General features: G+C 40.8%; 1 protein-coding gene across 4 annotated transcripts in view; it reads right to left on the minus strand.

Annotated features, from left to right (window-relative positions):
* The window catches only part of wdfy1 (WD repeat and FYVE domain containing 1), a 195465-nt gene that overhangs the window by 35118 nt on the left and 142735 nt on the right, over nt 1-17612 (minus strand). For all 4 annotated transcript variants that reach the window (XM_060943729.1, XM_060943727.1, XM_060943730.1 and 1 more), the window contains one exon: nt 16646-16751. In XM_060943729.1, coding sequence (XP_060799712.1) covers nt 16646-16751 — 106 coding nt within the window. The remainder of the gene's footprint in view (nt 1-16645; nt 16752-17612) is intronic.

Below are 17612 nucleotides of genomic sequence, written 5' to 3' on the forward strand. Positions count from 1 at the left end.
TCAGATTTTCACACAAGTCCTAAATGTAGATAAAGAGAATCCAGTTAAACAAATGAGACAAAAATGTTATACTTGCTCATTTATTTATTGAGGAAAATGATCCAATATTACATACCTGTGAGTGGCAAAAGTATGTGAAACTCTAGGATTAGCAGTTAATTTGAAGGTGAAATTAGAGTCCGGTGTTTTCAATCAATGGGATGACAAATCAGGTGTGAGTGGGCACCCTGTTTTATTTAAAGAACAGGGATCTATCAAAGTTTGATCTCCACAATACGTTTGTGGAAGTGTATCATGGCACGAACAAAGGAGATTTCTGAGGACCTCAGAAAAAGCATTGTTGATGCTCATCAGGCTGGAAAAGGTTACAAAACCATCTCTAAAGAGTTTGGACTCCACCAATCCACAGTCAGACAGACTGTGTACAAATGGAGGAAATTCAAGACCATTGTTGCCCTCCCCAGGAGTGGTCGACCAAACAAAGATCACTCCAAGAGCAAGGCATGTAATAGTTGGCGAGGTCACAAAGGACCCCAGGGTAACTTCTAAACAACTGAAGGCCTCTCTCACATTAACATTAGCCAATGTTCATGAGTCCACCATCAGGAAAACACTGAAGAGCAAATGGTGTGCATGGTATGGTTGCAAGGAGAAAGCCACTGCTCTCCAAAAAGAACGTTGCTGCTAGTCTGCAGTTTGCTAAAGATCATGTGGACAAGCCAGAAGGCTATTGGAAAAATGTTTTGTGGCTGGATGAGACCAAAAGAGAACTTTTTGGTTTAAGTGAGAAGTGTTATGTTTGGAGAAAGGAAAACACTGCACTCCAGCATAAGAACCTTATCCCATCTGTAAAACATGGTAGTGGTAGTATTATGGTTTGTTCCTGTTTTACTGCATCTGGGCCAGGATGGCTTGCCACATTGATGGAACAATGAATTCTGAATTATACCAGCAAATTCTAAAGGAAAATGTCAGGACATCTGTCCATGAACTGAATCTCAAGAGAAGGTGGGTCATGCAGCCAGACAACGACCCTAAGCACACAAGTCGTTCTACTAAAGAATGGTTAAAGAAGAATAAAGTTAATGTTTTGAAATGGCCAAGTCAAAGTCCTGACCTTAATCCAATCAAAATGATGTGGAAGGACCTGAAGCGAGCAGTTCATGTGAGGAAACCCACCAACATCCCAGAGTTGAAGCTGTTCTGTACGAAGGAATGGGCTAACATTCTTCCAAGCTGGTGTGCAGGACTGATCAACAGTTACCGGAAACGTTTAGTTGCAGTTATTGCTGCACAAGGGGGTCACACCAGAAACTGAAAGCAAAGGTTCACATACAGTACTTTTGCCACTCACAAATATGTAATACTGGATAATTTTCCTCAATAACCAAGTATAATATTTTTGTCTCATTTGTTTAACTGGGTTCTCTTTAGCTACTTTTAGGACTTGTGTGAAAATCTGATGTTTTAGGCCATAAATATAGAAAATTCTAAAGGGTTCCCAAACTTTCAAGCACCACTGTAAAAATACGGTAGCAGCAATTGAATTTTTCCCGTTCCAACCGCACGCCATGCGACTGCCGTGCAGTTCCCAGCTGAACGCCAGGGGGCTGCCATGAATGGCTCAGACCCCCCTTCCTCCCCCATTTTAATTCTAAACACGCCCATTCATTCGATTCCACGGTGTCGCCATTAGATGGCGCTTCTCTCATAAAAAAAATCTTGAAATGTGTGAAGCTGTTGTACTGCACTTCCCGATTTCAATGAGAAAGTAGCTGTAGAATAGATACATAAATGTGAGGTAAATTTTACCCAATTTAAGTATTTCATAGCTTTTTATTTCAGTTATTTTATACTCAATATATGGAATTAAATCTACCCCAAACAAGTCAATGCAAATTGTTACCTCAGATTTATTGGGTAAATTCTATACGGTAAGTTACTTTTTTAAGTGCAGGAGCAGACTAAACTGCAGGTCTTGGTAGTCTGGTGGTTACTGCACATGTCCTGTACCGGTAACTCTTGAAACATGGTTCAATTCCTGCCTTGGGTTTACTCGCTCAAAAATAAATATTAAAAAAAAATGACTTGCAATGAAGCACTGTGCACTTTTTAGTGTTACATGTAGGTCCTTGTATCATCCGATCATTCAAGTATTCCATTCAATCTGAAAAACAAAAAACAACACTCAATATTTCGTTTTCCTGTTTGACCAAAAAATGAGGGATTGGTGTTTGTTTTCCTTTTTCCAACTCAAAACAGAACAAATAAACAGGGAAACCAAAACGAAATAACTATAATTTACGATTATTGATTTTCTCTATTCCCCATGCTACATTAGCCTTCCCATGATCCTCAGCGACAGTCCATCATCATCTCTGCGTCTATGAAACAGAAAAATTGCATGTGCATGTATATCAAGTAATTTATTCATACATCCTATTCATTTAATATATTAAGCTGTTAATGTTAAGCTGATGATCTCTTAATTATTATTATCTCAATATAATAGTAATCTGTACTCGAGCTGAGGGGGGATGGGGGGGATGCCATCCCCCCTGGAATAAAAAAATGGTCAAAATCATCCCCCCTCTAAAATGGGCATCCCCCCTCCCTTCCCTTGAGCAATTTTATCAATAAATGTGGACATTACTTCTATTTAACATTGGAATTAGAAATGCCATTCCACATAGCTTTGCTGAAACTGAGCATACAGTAAGCTACCACAAGAGAGGGCACGCGCAAGCGAAGCGTTTGAGGAGGTGACATTCAGTTGGAGTTCCGTTATGTTTTATTTCATTCGGCGTCAGTGACAGCAGCGGATTGCAGCATCATGGCCAAGCGGAGTGGACAGCAAGACCTAAGCAAGTTCGGCTTTAAGATCGCAAGAAAAAAACATTTCAGGAGGCAAGTCAGGAGTTACGAATATCAGTCACACTTTCTGTGAGCCCACTATCATGCTGTAAAGTTACCGATATGGAGCCTAATTTGTGGGCGGCGGATAACAACACAGCTATCATAATGAATGTTAGTTTGGAGTCTATCCAGCTATCGATAGCTTACTCAGGTTCATGTTAGCTTTGATTTCTTATATAAGGCCATTAATTTAATCAGCCTGGACGTTCATTTGTTATTCTTCAGGCAACAAAAAGTGTTATTCAAGACAGGAAGGCTAAAATAAATGACACTAGCAGTTTTGAAGGCTTCATTGCCTCATTAGAGAGCCGGTCACAACATGTAAGGCAGAGCAGGATTGGTGTAGGACTTGACAAAGTGTCTGCTAAAATGCAGCTTTCTTTTTCTTCGTCATAGGCTCTTCTTCTGTCTCCTCAATGGGCCTTTTCCCCTTTCCAAAGATGCCTGCTTTTAACTCATTTTGCTAGCTTGTATCCAGTATGTATCAAAGTGCTGGTATGTATCAAAGCAAAGTATCAAAGTATCCAAGGCAGCTCCTTGGTAACAGTCAATGTTAAGGTGTCACGTGACCTAGATAACAGCGGGAATCAACGTTACAGAAAGAATCCGGTCATTTTTCAAAGCTCAAAATCCTCGTTCAGATAATAAATAAATCAGAAATAATTATATTTAATTAAATTATCTTATCCACTGCTCTTTATTCCAGATGACCGTCAGCAGCAACTGCAACACAGTGCGACAGGAGCTGGAGGACCCGGAGTGTGAGACAATACAGGAGCAGGAGCAAGCAGGAGAACTAACAGCTGAAGATTTACAATTGGCTGTTGCTTGTTTTAGCTTATTGGTTAACTACCTACCTCTGTATTTAATTCAGTGTTCCCAATGTTCAGCTTTGAATAAAAATTCTATTGACTTGATATGAAAAGATTCAGTTGTTCATTTACATTGCCTGCTGAGGTTTTCTCATCTCATCTCATTATCTCTAGCCGCTTTATCCTTCTACAGGGTCGCAGGCAAGCTGGAGCCTATCCCAGCTGACTATGGGCGAAAGGCGGGGTACACCCTGGACAAGTCGCCAGGTCATCGCAGGGCTGACACATAGACACAGACAACCATTCACACTCACATTCACACCTACGGTCAATTTAGAGTCACCAGTTAACCTAACCTGCATGTCTTTGGACTGTGGGGGAAACCGGAGCACCCGGAGGAAACCCACGCGGACACGGGGAGAACATGCAAACTCCACACAGAAAGGCCCTCGCCAGCCCCGGGGCTCGAACCCAGGACCTTCTTGCTGTGAGGCGACAGCGCTAACCACTACACCACCGTGCCGCCCTGCTGAGGTTTTAATAAATTATTTACCAAATGATTTAAAAGGAGCCTACCATGACTATGAAGTTGCACTTCAAATTTGTCATTTGCATTTCACCCTAATATGGAGAATGTGGTAGGTATGTCAGCCAGGAGACTGACTAAATATGACACGACATCCACACTGTGCATGTTTTACAGTAAAATACCAGTGTATTATGTTTTTTTACAACAATAAAAAGGGTACACATTGTGTACTACACACTTTATCAGCACAAAATACTGTATGTCTGGTAAATGAACAAGGTCCACAGACCTACGTTGTATGCAAACCCTCCTAAAAGCAAACCAGTTTCCCACCGACGGACCGACCGATGGGTCGACACGCGACTAAAAATTTCACCATCCCCCCGGTTTGATTTTACAACTTGACCACTGATAGTAATAATAAATAATGATAACAATAACAACATGGCATTCATTTTGTCGCTTTCAACATATTGTGTCAGACCAACTTTGCTTTTTATTAGAGGACATGAATTAGTGTATCATTCGTTCTTTCTATTTTCAAATGGCAATCAAAAATAAAAAAAAGTTTTGTTTTTATTTTAACACAAAAAAATGAAAAAAATGACTGGTTTTTCTTTTTTTATATGAGCCTAAAATTGAAATGAAAAACAATTTTCATTTTTTGATTGCCAATTAAAAATGGAAGGACGAATGATACACAATCCGTGTATCATTCGTTCTTTTTTTCAGTAATACGCAATGACTCGGCCAGGCCCTTTCTTTAGTGTAATAAGAGACAGTAGAGAAGTTCATGCCATTTGTCTATTTTTATTAACCAGTAGAGTGTAATCACAAAACAGTATCGTATTTGAACCGACAAGAGACAGTTACCGTATCATTTCCCCACTATGCCCTCCTTTGTTCCTAATAACCAGATTTATCACGTTTAATTATTAACAATTATAATAATAATAATAAATCAATATAAAACCCCGACATCTACAGAAGATTTTCAACAAATAGGGGGCAGGGAAGCTCGCACACAGCAGCGAGTGATCTGTGATGAGATGATTTTGAGAAGCAAAAAAAAAAAAAAAAACGCTCAACACCAGCAAATGTGGATTAAAGCAGAAAATTGCGTTAGGTAAAATCATTTTAGAAAATTTTAGAAATCATTACATTCTTGTTTTTTCAATAAAAATAATATTTTTTAACTTTATAATGCTTAGTTACGTGCCGGGGCTCTGTCAGTCATTGATGGCCCAACTAATCACAGCGCTGTGGTTCTTTTCCTGATCCTTGGCATTGTGTTTTTTCTTTCTTTGTTGATAATGTGTTACCGTATGTGATCAGCATGGTTCATTAAAAGGCCCACTTCTGCTGCATGCCCCCTCCTCTCTGCAAAAATTGTGTATTCCTCTCAAGGTGCTGTCTTCAGTCAGTACGTTTACATGCACGTCCAAATCGAGCTGCTGTTGGTAATCGAGCAAAGGGTCCCAGCAGGGGTGCCAGAGAAATCCAATCCTACATGCACAAGTGAAATCGGGCTATTGTGCAAGGTGCATTGTGCACCCGAGCCACACATGGCGCTACACGCCCCATCGTGTTGGTACACTTCCGGTTGTCGTCATGAAGAAGAGCTTATAGTGTTGCCAGATACTGCTGACGTTTTCCAGCCCAAAACATGTTCAAATCCGCTAAAATGCACTTAAAACCCCCAATCTGGCAACACTAGCAGTTCCGTGTTCAAGCTGTTAGGCTCTTTTTTTTTTTTAGACTATGGCTACAAACTGTCCGGCGCAGACCACTGTTTTGTAAGACAACTTATTTTGCACAATAATATTTTTCTAAAGTCCATTTTTTGCTTACAAAAAAAAAATTTTTTTTGCTTACAATTTAACTTATGTCTTAATAAACACACAAAAAGTTAAATTGTTTTGTTTTTATTGACATTCTTCAGATGTTGGACATATAAACACACACACACACAAATACAATGACTTGTTTATGTACACAATTCACAGCTATGCAACAGCTGTACAGATGTATTTGGTGATACAGTAAGTGAGCTAAATTTTAACAGTGCAAACAATGCCACAAAAAGAAAAGATTCATGCCGTTGTCATGATTCGTTGTCATGCCGACCGAGGCTGTTGTGTTTCCCGCTTGTGGTCTCGTCACTTCCGGAAGTAGCTCGACAAGTAGCTCGATAGGGTATACATGCACAAAGTAGCTCGGCAGAAATCGCATAAACTAGGTCGTGTAGCTCGATTCCGAGAAATCAAGTTCGGTTCAATTTCAGCCGAATTAAGGTGTATACATGGCATTTTGAACTTCGATTTCAGTTGAACAACGGCAGAAATTCGATTCTCTCTATGTGCATGTAAACGTAGTGATTGTATTGTGAACAGCCACTCCACCCCCCACTGAGGTTGCTATTCATGAATGGTAATTTGGTTTTAGGTTACATCCTAATTTCAGTGACAATTTACTCTGCCAAGCTTACAATGTCAGAGGACAGAGAACTGGAATTAGTGCCCCAAAAAACACAATTTCAGCTTGGAAAAACTACAGACGGTATAACTTCAGGAAGAAAATAAACATTTATTTCACACTAAGAAAAGCAGACTCACTACACAAGGAAGCTATACAAAGCACAGAAATGTAGCATAGAGTTGTCCCATCTAGTAGTTTCCACATTCCCATGCATGGTGAGTCTTTCCTACGGTACATTTGCCACAGGTGTATTTGTGGCAGCCTACACAAAGTTCAGTGCTTCTGTTATTATTGCAGGGTGTCCTTCCCAAGCCCCATCCTCAATGCTCCACAAGTGCCTGGTCAGCACCCCCATGTTATATTTGGGTTATTATTCCATTATTATTTGAGGCCAGGATTTGGGGTTAGGGTTAGAACTGATCCTTCTTGGTTGCCTTGGTTGTGACGAAGTCTGGTTAGGGTTAGAAACAAAGAGGCTATTTCTCAGGCTACATCCACACGACAACGGCAACGTGATGTTATTTAAAAAAATATTGCCTCCAAATGGGCAACGATCAGTAGAATATCAGGTCCATATGGCAACGCAACGCTTGCTGAAAACGATGCAATAAACATGCCACACCACTACGTGCGCTGTAACGGTCCCATCGAAGACACCAGAAAAACACAAGAAAAAATCTTGGCACGGACGCGCATGCGCACAAACCCCCTTCTTCCGTCTACACAACAACAAGAAGAAAATGGCTGCGACCACACTGGAAAAAACCAACCCTCTTGTTTGGACTGATAGCGAGGTGGAGTTACTCCTGTGAGTGACTCTGAATTACAAAACCGCGAAATATCAAGAGAATGTGGACTGGGAAACATGCCAGGCCAAGTATGGCGATATTACGCTCGCCTTTCGGCAGCAATACACCACCGGGGAAATGGCTGCCGGTAAGGACTTTCCTCACGACCCCAGCAGCATCTCAAAGGCCCAGATTGCTGCAAAGCTGAAGGGCATTAGAAATAAATACCGGCATGCCGTCGACTCTGGGCGTCGGAGTGGCCACAGACGTGTGGTTTTTGTTTTCTTTGAATTATGCGAAGAGATCTGGGGTGGTTCGCCTGGAACCGACAGCATCCCATCGGGCATCGAGAGTGCTGATCTGGTGGAAAGATTGGTGGAAGATTCGGCCTCCTCCTCCTCGACATCTGATTCTCCCTGGTCGTCTGTCGAGCCAGAGGTTTCTTCGGCTTCCACCGTGTCCAATCCGTCTACTACAGAGGTCAACCGGCGGAGAAATTTGCTTCAGGTAAGCAAGCACATGGTTTCATGATTTCAATCCTGAAGGCCTACTTGCTGTGAGTTATATGTTATGCTACTTCAAAGCTGGCACGGTGTAACGTTCGGTATGCTCATGTTGCTTTAAGGTGTTGCAAGTGGATAAAGGACGGCCAAGGCACTGTTGTTCTTCCATAAAAAGCTTTTACTCAGTATAGCTAGTTCATTTTTAACTTTTAAAAAGCCAACATGTTTCGGCCTCACCCCAGGCCTTCTTCAGGGCTTAAAAATACAAACTGCTTTAGGTGGTGTTGTGGAGTGTTTGCTACTGGTGATGCATTCTAAAATGTATAAACTTTGTTTTTTAAGGCAAAACTAGAAAGCCACAGAGGGGACAGGCTGAGGAGGAAGGCCCCAATGGATGCAGCTGTGCAGGAGGATCTCCAGATTAAGAGGAGAATGCTGCAGCTCATGGAGGAGTCGGAGAAGCGTGCCAATGAGAACCTGGAGCGGACAAACAACATTGAACTCATCACGAACACTATAAAGAATGGGTTTGAAATGCTGCAGACACTTTTGCTCCAGCAACAGCCACAAGCCCCTGCTCCACACCTGTATAGGCCATACATGCCAGCGCACCATGCAGCACCACCACCTTACCTGCACACACCGCATCATAATGCAGATGCATACACACCATTACACACCACCCCATCACACAGCACTCAACGCACACGCACTGCTCCAGGTTTCTCATACAGAAGGGCACTGCTGCAAGAGGATGACGTGGACACAAAGTGCCTCATTGTGCCTGCTAGTTTTATTTTTTATGTAGTTTTACTAGTGTGCATAGTTTTAACTTTTTTTTCCCTTATTGTGTGAACATTTCTTAAAGAATTTATTTAATTCATATTACTTTTTTAAATTGTGTGTGAACATTTCTTAAAGCATTATTTTATTCATATCTTTAAATTGTGTGTGAACATTTCTTAGAATTTTTATTTAATTCATATTACTTTTTAACTTGTGTGAACATTTTCTTAAAGCATTTTTATTTAATTCATATAACTTTTTAAATTGTGTGACCATTTTGAAAATCAGTCTTATCCAATAAAAAAGAAATTCAAGAAATGGTTCAGTTACTTGTTTATTTAAAAGAGAAGCAGTATACAAAAGTGAATGCAATGCAGTGGTTATTACAGTCTGTTGAAGGGTCCTCTGACTCTTTTCCCCTCTTCCTCCATTATAGTCAGGTAACTGTTGCTTTGTGTGGAAGGCTGTACTTTCTGTTTATCAAAGCAGGTGTAAATTATCTGTCTGGCAGGTAAGTCAGGTTGATGTGTAAACAATTTCACAATATTCTTATCCAATAGAAAGCAGGCAAGAAATGGTTTGAGTCACTTGTCCATATGTGCAACACCCGCAAAGTTTACTAAATATCCACAGTGTACTAAATAAATCCACACTAAAGAATTCTATATACAAAAAGTGATTGGTTCATTAAAATAGCAGTGAACAGAAGTTAGTGGTACATACAAAACTGTTCAAGGGTCAAGGAACTTTGTAATCACTCTTCTGACCCTTCTCCCCTCTGTCTCATTACAGTAATATGTACAACACCCGCACAGTTTACTAAAAATCCACAGTATACTAAATAAATCCACACTAAAGAATTCTATATACAAAAAGTGATTGGTTCATTAAAAAAAAGCAGTGAACAGAAGTTACAGTGACATACAAAAAAACTGTTCAAGGGTCAAGGAACTTTGTAATCACTCTTCTGACCCTTCTCCCCTCTGTCTCATTACAGTCAGTCAGGTAACTGTTGCTTTGTGTGGAAGGCTGTTCTTCCTGGTCACATTGTACAGCACTCTCCACACAGTGTTCGTCCATGGTCTCACCGTTTTCTTCATAGTAGTTGTGGAGAGCAAAGCAGGCATAAATTACATAGGGCAAGTCACTGAGGTTTATGTCCATTGCTCTTCTCAGGGATGCAAATCTGGCCTTCAGCCGACCAAAAGTGCACTCAATAACCATGCGTGCCCTACACAAACATAACCCAAAGTACTGCTCTTGTGGCGTGGAGCCACCGTTTGAATATTCCTTCATCAGAAAAGGTAGTAGTGGATAGGCTGGGTCACCCAGGAGAAATATGGGGATGGGTTCCTCATCATCCACTATCCGCTTTTTCAATGCTGGAATCTTGCCGGTTTTAAAGTAGGCGCTGATCTTTGAATTAGCAAACACTCGTGCATTGTGCGTACTGCCAGGCCACTTTATAACTACATCCATAAATCTGTACTTGTAGTCACACACTGCTTGTACATTTAACGAATGTTTACCCTTTCTGTTGATGTAGTCCATGGCGTGGGATGATGGCTGCTTGATTTCAATGTGGGTCCCGTCCACCGCTCCCAAACACTGTGGCATGCCATGTACACGGTGAAAGCCAGACACAAGCTCCTCTGCCTCGGGTTCTGTGAATGGCAGCTTGATATATTTCGGACCGAGGTGGAGAGCGATGGCTTTGCACGTCTGCCTCACGACGACGGAGACAGCCTGCCGCGACAGGCCGAAGGAGTTAGCCGTCTTCCGTAGCCTTCCCTCGTCGCTCAGGTAGTACAGCGTGCAAGCGACCTTCTTTAACGGTCCAATCGCTTCTCTCATGTTGGTTGTTTGGCCTTCAATATGAGGACGAAGTTCTTCGCTCAGGGACACAAGTGAAGCTCTGGACATCCGAAAGTTCTCTCTCCACTCTGCATCCACGACAACACCATTCATGAAGTTGTCCCACCAGCTACTGGTTCTTCCCGGTCTCACCCAAAATCATCATCTTTTGGCCCGTCTAGTTACACGCCGTGGTGGGTTTAAAAGAATCTGACACATGTGGCCGTGTAAGCGTCTCCGCCGCTGACCTAGTCGCTGCAACTCCTCTAAATTTTGTCTCAATAATGCGAATAAACTTAGCAGCGTCTGCAGCACTGAAAATGCTACTACTATGGGGGCCGCCATTGTTGTTATGAATGAGGCGCGCGAGAGTCATGTGATAATGTGGCTGGTCATGTGGTCATGTGGCTGGGCATGTGGCTGTGATGTCATCGTAAACAAATCCGTTCTGCTCATCCAGATGACTTCGCAACGGCAACGTTGCCAGATCTTTCCACTCTGGAACCCGTTCTCAAAAAGATTGCGTTTTGGGCACCCAAAACGCCGGTGCCGTGTGGACGCCAGGCCTAAACGATAAGCAATTGTATCGGAGTCACCTGAAACCGTTGCCGTGTGGACAGGGCCTCAGGTAACACAATAATTAGGCTTCTTTACACAACAATGGGAGGCAGGTAATGGTACGTTAGACTTATTCACAAATTTGGGGGGGGATTTCATTGCAGACTAAAGTCTGCACTTTGGGCCTTCTAGTGTTAAAAATATGCTGTTAACTCAAAACACTTCTTATTCATTTCAAAACGTTTATTTCAACGCTGTATACAGGTATTGAGCACACAATGTGACCGCTTTTATGCGGTAGCCTAATAATAATAGAACAACCCGAAAATTGCAGGGTAACCCCAGACCTGCGCAAGTTTTGCGCTACTGGCAAAAGAGCCAGCGACGTATGAAAAAAAACCCACACCTTGGACCAAATACATATTATTTTCGGCACGCTGCTCCACCAGTCTGTAATGGTATTTTTCATATGATTACATTACGGTGTAAATGTGGTCTTGAGAAAAAAAAAAAACATGTTTGCAGACCTTTTGTTAAAATCGCTAAAAGTGATGTTGTAATATTAATATGTAATAAAAAATAATATCATCAGACATGGCGGCACAGTGGTGTAGTGGTTAGCACTGTCGCCTCACAGCAAGAAGGTCCTGGGTTCGAGCCCAGCGGCCGACGAAGGCCTTTCTGTGTGGAGTTTGCATGTTCTCCCTGTGTCCGTGTGGGTTTCCTCCCGGTGCTCCGGTTTCCCCCACACTCCAAAGACATGCAGGTTAGGTTAACTGGTGACTCTAAATTGACCGTGAGTGTGAATGGTTGTCTGTGTCTATGTGTCAGCCCTGTGATGACCTGGCGACTTGTCCAGGGTGTACCCCGCCTTTTGCCCGTAGTCAGCTGGGATAGGCTCCAGCTTGCCTGCGACCCTGTAGGACAGGATAAAAGCGGCTAGAGATGATGAGATGAGATATCAGACATTATGATCTTAGAAAACGCTTTAGTGACGAACAGTTACAGACAGTAATATGTCGTGATATTATATTATAAAATATATTATAAAATATTATTTTTCATTAGGCTATATATTAAATTATATATTAAATTTATCTTCTAAAATAACAGACTGTACTCATATCACAACCGGTTTATTTCACCATTGGAGATCAGATCACACAAGACACGCGTTACATGAATCATTTTAAGGATTTAAGTAGGCTATTTAAAAGCAATGCCAGCAGGACTTCGTGGCTCAGGTGGATAAGGCGCCACACCATAAATCCGGGGACCCGGGTTTGATTCTGGCCTGCAGTCATTTTCTGAGCCCTTCCTGTTTTTTTTCCTGCTCATTTCTACACTGTTCTAAATGAGTTTGGATGTCTGTAAACCAATCAGGATGCTTTTTGTCAAGCATGCGCTACATGAACAGGCACATGCACAGGCTCCCTCGCGCACTTCGTCATATGCGCGATGCAGACATTAATGTTTCACGTGCATGCTCTTGCTCACTTGCTCTAGATTCCGGGAGATATTCTCCAATTTGCGGGCATCAGGGAGCCGCTATCAATATGCGGGAGACTCCCGGAACTTCCGGGAGACTTGGGATGTCTGCACTCATGGATTAAAGCAAAAAAAAAAAAATCATCTGACTGAAAAAAAAGCTCCATGTCGTTGGCCCCTACCACATCAGCGATGCGTCAAATTTTAAATGCCGTGTTGTCCATTATCCCCTCGGCCCCTACTTATAGTACATTTACATAATTTTAACAATGACTAAAGCTAAGGTAAGACATTGTCATTACTGGCTATAAATGATGAAACAACAAGTTTTCAGCGCAAATTTATTTCAACAATACTTTAGTAATGCACAACAGTGGTTAAGAGAAAAGTGCATGTGCAGTCAAACTTGAACCATGCTTTCAAAAGAGTGGAACAGAAAGAACTTGCAAGAAAAGTAAAGTGAAAGTTCACTTTTTCTGCTTCTTCGCAGTGAAGCCAAAGGCATCTAGTTTTTTGCCATTGCTTCCATAGACTTTTTTTTATGGCAAACTACACAAAAGCACACACCCGCCATTTTCATCTTTTTGCACCATGAACTAAATGGCTTGCCATTATCGCCCATTTCATTTAGCCAAGCCCATCTCCACTTATTCTTTACCGTTTTGTCGATGTCTGACAACTGTGCTTTCATTTAAAAGAAGCGCGTCCATGCTGGCAAAACCGAAAGTAATTTGACGCGCTCTAAGTGATGGAAATCGAAGGGCCTATGTCCGGTGAAATATGGCCTTATATGGTACTCAAGTTGGGGGGGGGGGGGGATGTAGGGGGAGGCATCCCCCTTCTGAAATAAAAATCTCAAATCATTCCCCTTATAAAACGGCCATCCCCCCATCACATCCCTTGTGCCATTTTACTGATTAATGTGGAAATTAGCCTACTATTATTTTAATAAAATATTACTACCATTTCAACATTAGAGGCTTTGCGCAGTGATAGCCTACATGTAGATGGATAAAAAAGCAGCATATTTATACGGTTGCACCTCTCATTCACACCTATACGGAGGTTTCAGTCACTGAAAACAGCTACTTTTGCAAACTCTGGGCAGAGTGGAGATTTCTGAAAACTCCATCCTCAGACAGACACTCATGTAAATCGGGAAAACGAAGCAACAGTGGGCGAGAGGGCACGCGTGAATATAATGAGTCAGAGGTGTGAATCTTTCACCGAATGCCAATTGTCCTGGTTCTTCATGAAATCACACGCGCACGCACAAATTCATTAGATTAACTTTCAAATAACTGTTCTTGTGCACTTGCGACACCGGAGCCGCTTTCCTGAATTTTGAGCTTCGGAGTATTGGCTTCTTTATCTATTTAATCAATGAACTTGTTTGTCACATACATTAAATTACTAATGTAAAACATTAGTAGCCTATTTAAGCAATCACTGTTTTCTCCACTGTTTTCCGACCTTTTGTGCTTAGTGAATGAGACACTTCATTACACTCCACTGACCGACTTCCAATTCCGGACTTTTTTGAAAATGTAAAATATAGGCCTATGAGATGTTTTTTTGGGACTTAATTCGCGTTGGTCCTTCACTATTAATTTTTGAGACTGACGAGGCACTAAATACTGTGGAATTATTTTCTCCTTACTATGAAGTTTGTCATCTTAAACAAGTGTCAGGGAAATCTTGCAGCCCGACTCTACAGCCTCCAATGTTTAAGCGAACTGCTGAAACCATAATGTTTAAAGATTAAATCGTAGGCTAATCAAACCAAAGAAAAACACAGCCTTTCCAGAACGTTGTCTGCCGAAGCCTGTTTAACCTACAAAAAGCTTAATAGCAAAGGTCTTGCTGCGGCTTCAACTTTTCACCTGATCACCTTTCAGTAGGCAAATATCATTATTACTACTACTACAAAAGGCCTAGTATTAGTAGTAGACAAGTAGTTGCCTAGTAGTAGGACAGCCAAATAGTTTCATCAGTGGCCTACGCCGAGCCTCCCTGGGACTAGACAGTAGCGGAGGCTGTATTTATTTATTTATTTATTTATGCCTATCCATGCTGCACTAGACAGTGTTTATGTAGAGAGCATGCGCACTTCAATCAATCTATCTATCTTTTATTTCAATTATATATAAACATATTCAAACTCGCTGTATGAGCGCATTAAAATCTTACGGCTTTTTAACTCACGGTGAAACTCCTCCGGGTTGAATTAACTAACTGAAATCAGCTGTTCTCAGCGTTTGATAAACCTGCTTTGTGAAACGGACAATCACTGCTCCTCCCCATGGAAAAATGAGGGATAGCAGCTGGTTTTCACACAAGCTGCTTAGGGGCGTCACCAGTCAGGACTGCATTGACTACGTCATTGTGGGGGATAAATTATCTGCACGGACCAATTGGCAACATTCAACATCACTTATCACTTCCCTTTCAACTGTTGTGTGTACTAACTAGGTTTTATCTGGACAGGATGTTGTGTAATGTAATGCATATACCATATGGTCAATTTGAAGATCGAGATGGTGATTTTGAGTTAAAGAACAGGCATGTACAATGGGCATTACAAATTGGAAAAAAATTTTTAAATCAAAAACTAAGTTCATCTCGGCCTTCAAAAAATGTGGGCAGACGCTCCCGCGCGGCACATGCCAACAATTCCCCCGCCCATGAAATGAACAATAAGTAGGAGAGTTATACACGGTATCATACCTAAAATTTTATCAGAAATATAGATATGATACTATGATTCTCCCCAACATGCTACATTAGACAAGCTAACCTCATTTATAAAAAGATACACACTTATATATGATGTGTATTTGATATATATGATGTATATTCATACATTGTTACTTTACGGAAATCTTCAATAAGTTTGGTCTTTTCATGACAGCCTGTTGTTGACCTAAATATAATGCACATGAAATGACGCTCCTCACCTCAACATGTCCTTTACAATCATTTAAGCCACCATGGGCAATGCTGAAACCACTGCTGCAAACAGTACATCGCGCGAAACTGTCATTATTTTCTACCCTTATTAGACAGGGAGATTCTTTTGTGTAATCTGAGGTGAAGTGGGGTTTGTACTTTGGTTTTTTGGGGCGCGCGCGCTCTCTCTCTGCTATGCCGGTCCTGTCGGCTGCACTGACTCAACTAAAAACTTCGGTCCTCGAGAAAAGGGATAAAAGCCCGCCCACACTGAAAGCTGATTGGCTTATTTTGCTGAGTAACCCAATCAGGATGCTCTTTGTCTGGCATGCGCTACATGAACAGGCACACAGGCAAGTGTTGCCACATTGGGTGGTTTTAAGTGCATTTTGGCGGGTTTTGAACATATTTTGGGATGGAAAACGTCAGCAATATCTGGCAACACTGCACACAGTCTCCCTCGCGCGCGCACATTCTAAGATGCGTGATGCAGACCTTAATGTTGCGCGCGCACACTCTTGCTCGCTTCTATCAATATGCAGGAGACTCCCGGAAGTTCCAGGAGACTTGGGATGTTTGCGTTATAAGGTGACCACAGATCGTTAATCATACCCCCCCCGAAAATTTCTCAACGGATTTACATCGATCTCAAAAACGATCATTTTGGTCTGAAAAAGTCGGAAATCCGCCGATCGGCGGAAAATTCTCATCCCTGAATTCTGAATGAGTACAAAAAAAACAAAACAAAAAAAACAAAACACAATTAAGTTGATCAGTTTGAACATTAAAAATTGTCTTTGTATTGTATTCAATTGAAGTCAAAAAAGGATTTGCAAATCATTGTATTCTCTTTTCATTTGTTTTACAGTGTCAACTTTTTTGGAATCAAGGTTGTACATTGTAGTATAAAACATTTAGATGGTAATATATATTTTGCACATTTTTACTATATAAAAAGATAATTGTGTATTTGTGTGTGTATACCTCCTCTCGTGGTACATCCATGTTCCACACTGCAATAGCCCCATCAGCAGAGCAGGAGACCAATTGCTTCGACAGCTGCAGATACTGCAAAGCCTGCACCTTTTCACTGAAAGTAAATCAGAAGAGCTTTAAATAGACTTAGAATGAGGCACCACCCCAGCTTATTCCACACAACTAAGACATCAAATAGATACGCTAGGCAGAAGCCTTCACCCTTCCTAACTGTAGTGTTTTGTAATGGCAATGAAAACATGGAACTCCCCCCTCCTCTCTTCCCCATATCTTATTCTTTTTATATTTGTATATGTAAATACTTAATTTAATTTTTCGAGAAGTTTTTTTCTCCATTTTCTATTCTCTGTTTATCCTGTAATGATGCTGCTGGAATCTTAATTTTCCTGAAGGAACCCGCCCAAAGGGATCAATAAAGTTCTATCTAATCTAATCTAGCAATGAAAACATGAAACAAGCTAAAATTATATTACTCTTCAAAGTACCGGTATATACAAGTATATATATATATATATATATATATATATATATATATATATATATATATATACACACACACACACACACACACATTATATATAACACACACACATATATATATATATATATATATACACACACACTTTTTATATATATATATATATAAAAAGTGTGTGTGTGTGTATATATATATATATATATAAAAAGTGTGTGTGTGTGTATATATATGTGTGTGTATATATATATATATATATATATATATATATATATATATATACACACACACACACACACACATATATACACACACACACACAGTGCCTTGCAAAAGTATTCATACCCCTTGAAATTTTTCATATTTTTCCACCTTACGACCTTAAAAGTTTTTTATTGAGATTTTATGTGATAGACCAACACAGAGTAGCACATAATTGTGAAGTGAAACAAAAATGATAAATGGTCTTCAAAATTTTAA

This window comes from Neoarius graeffei, chromosome 17 (assembly GCF_027579695.1).
Source record: "Neoarius graeffei isolate fNeoGra1 chromosome 17, fNeoGra1.pri, whole genome shotgun sequence".
In the NCBI taxonomy this organism is placed as follows: domain Eukaryota; kingdom Metazoa; phylum Chordata; class Actinopteri; order Siluriformes; family Ariidae; genus Neoarius; species Neoarius graeffei.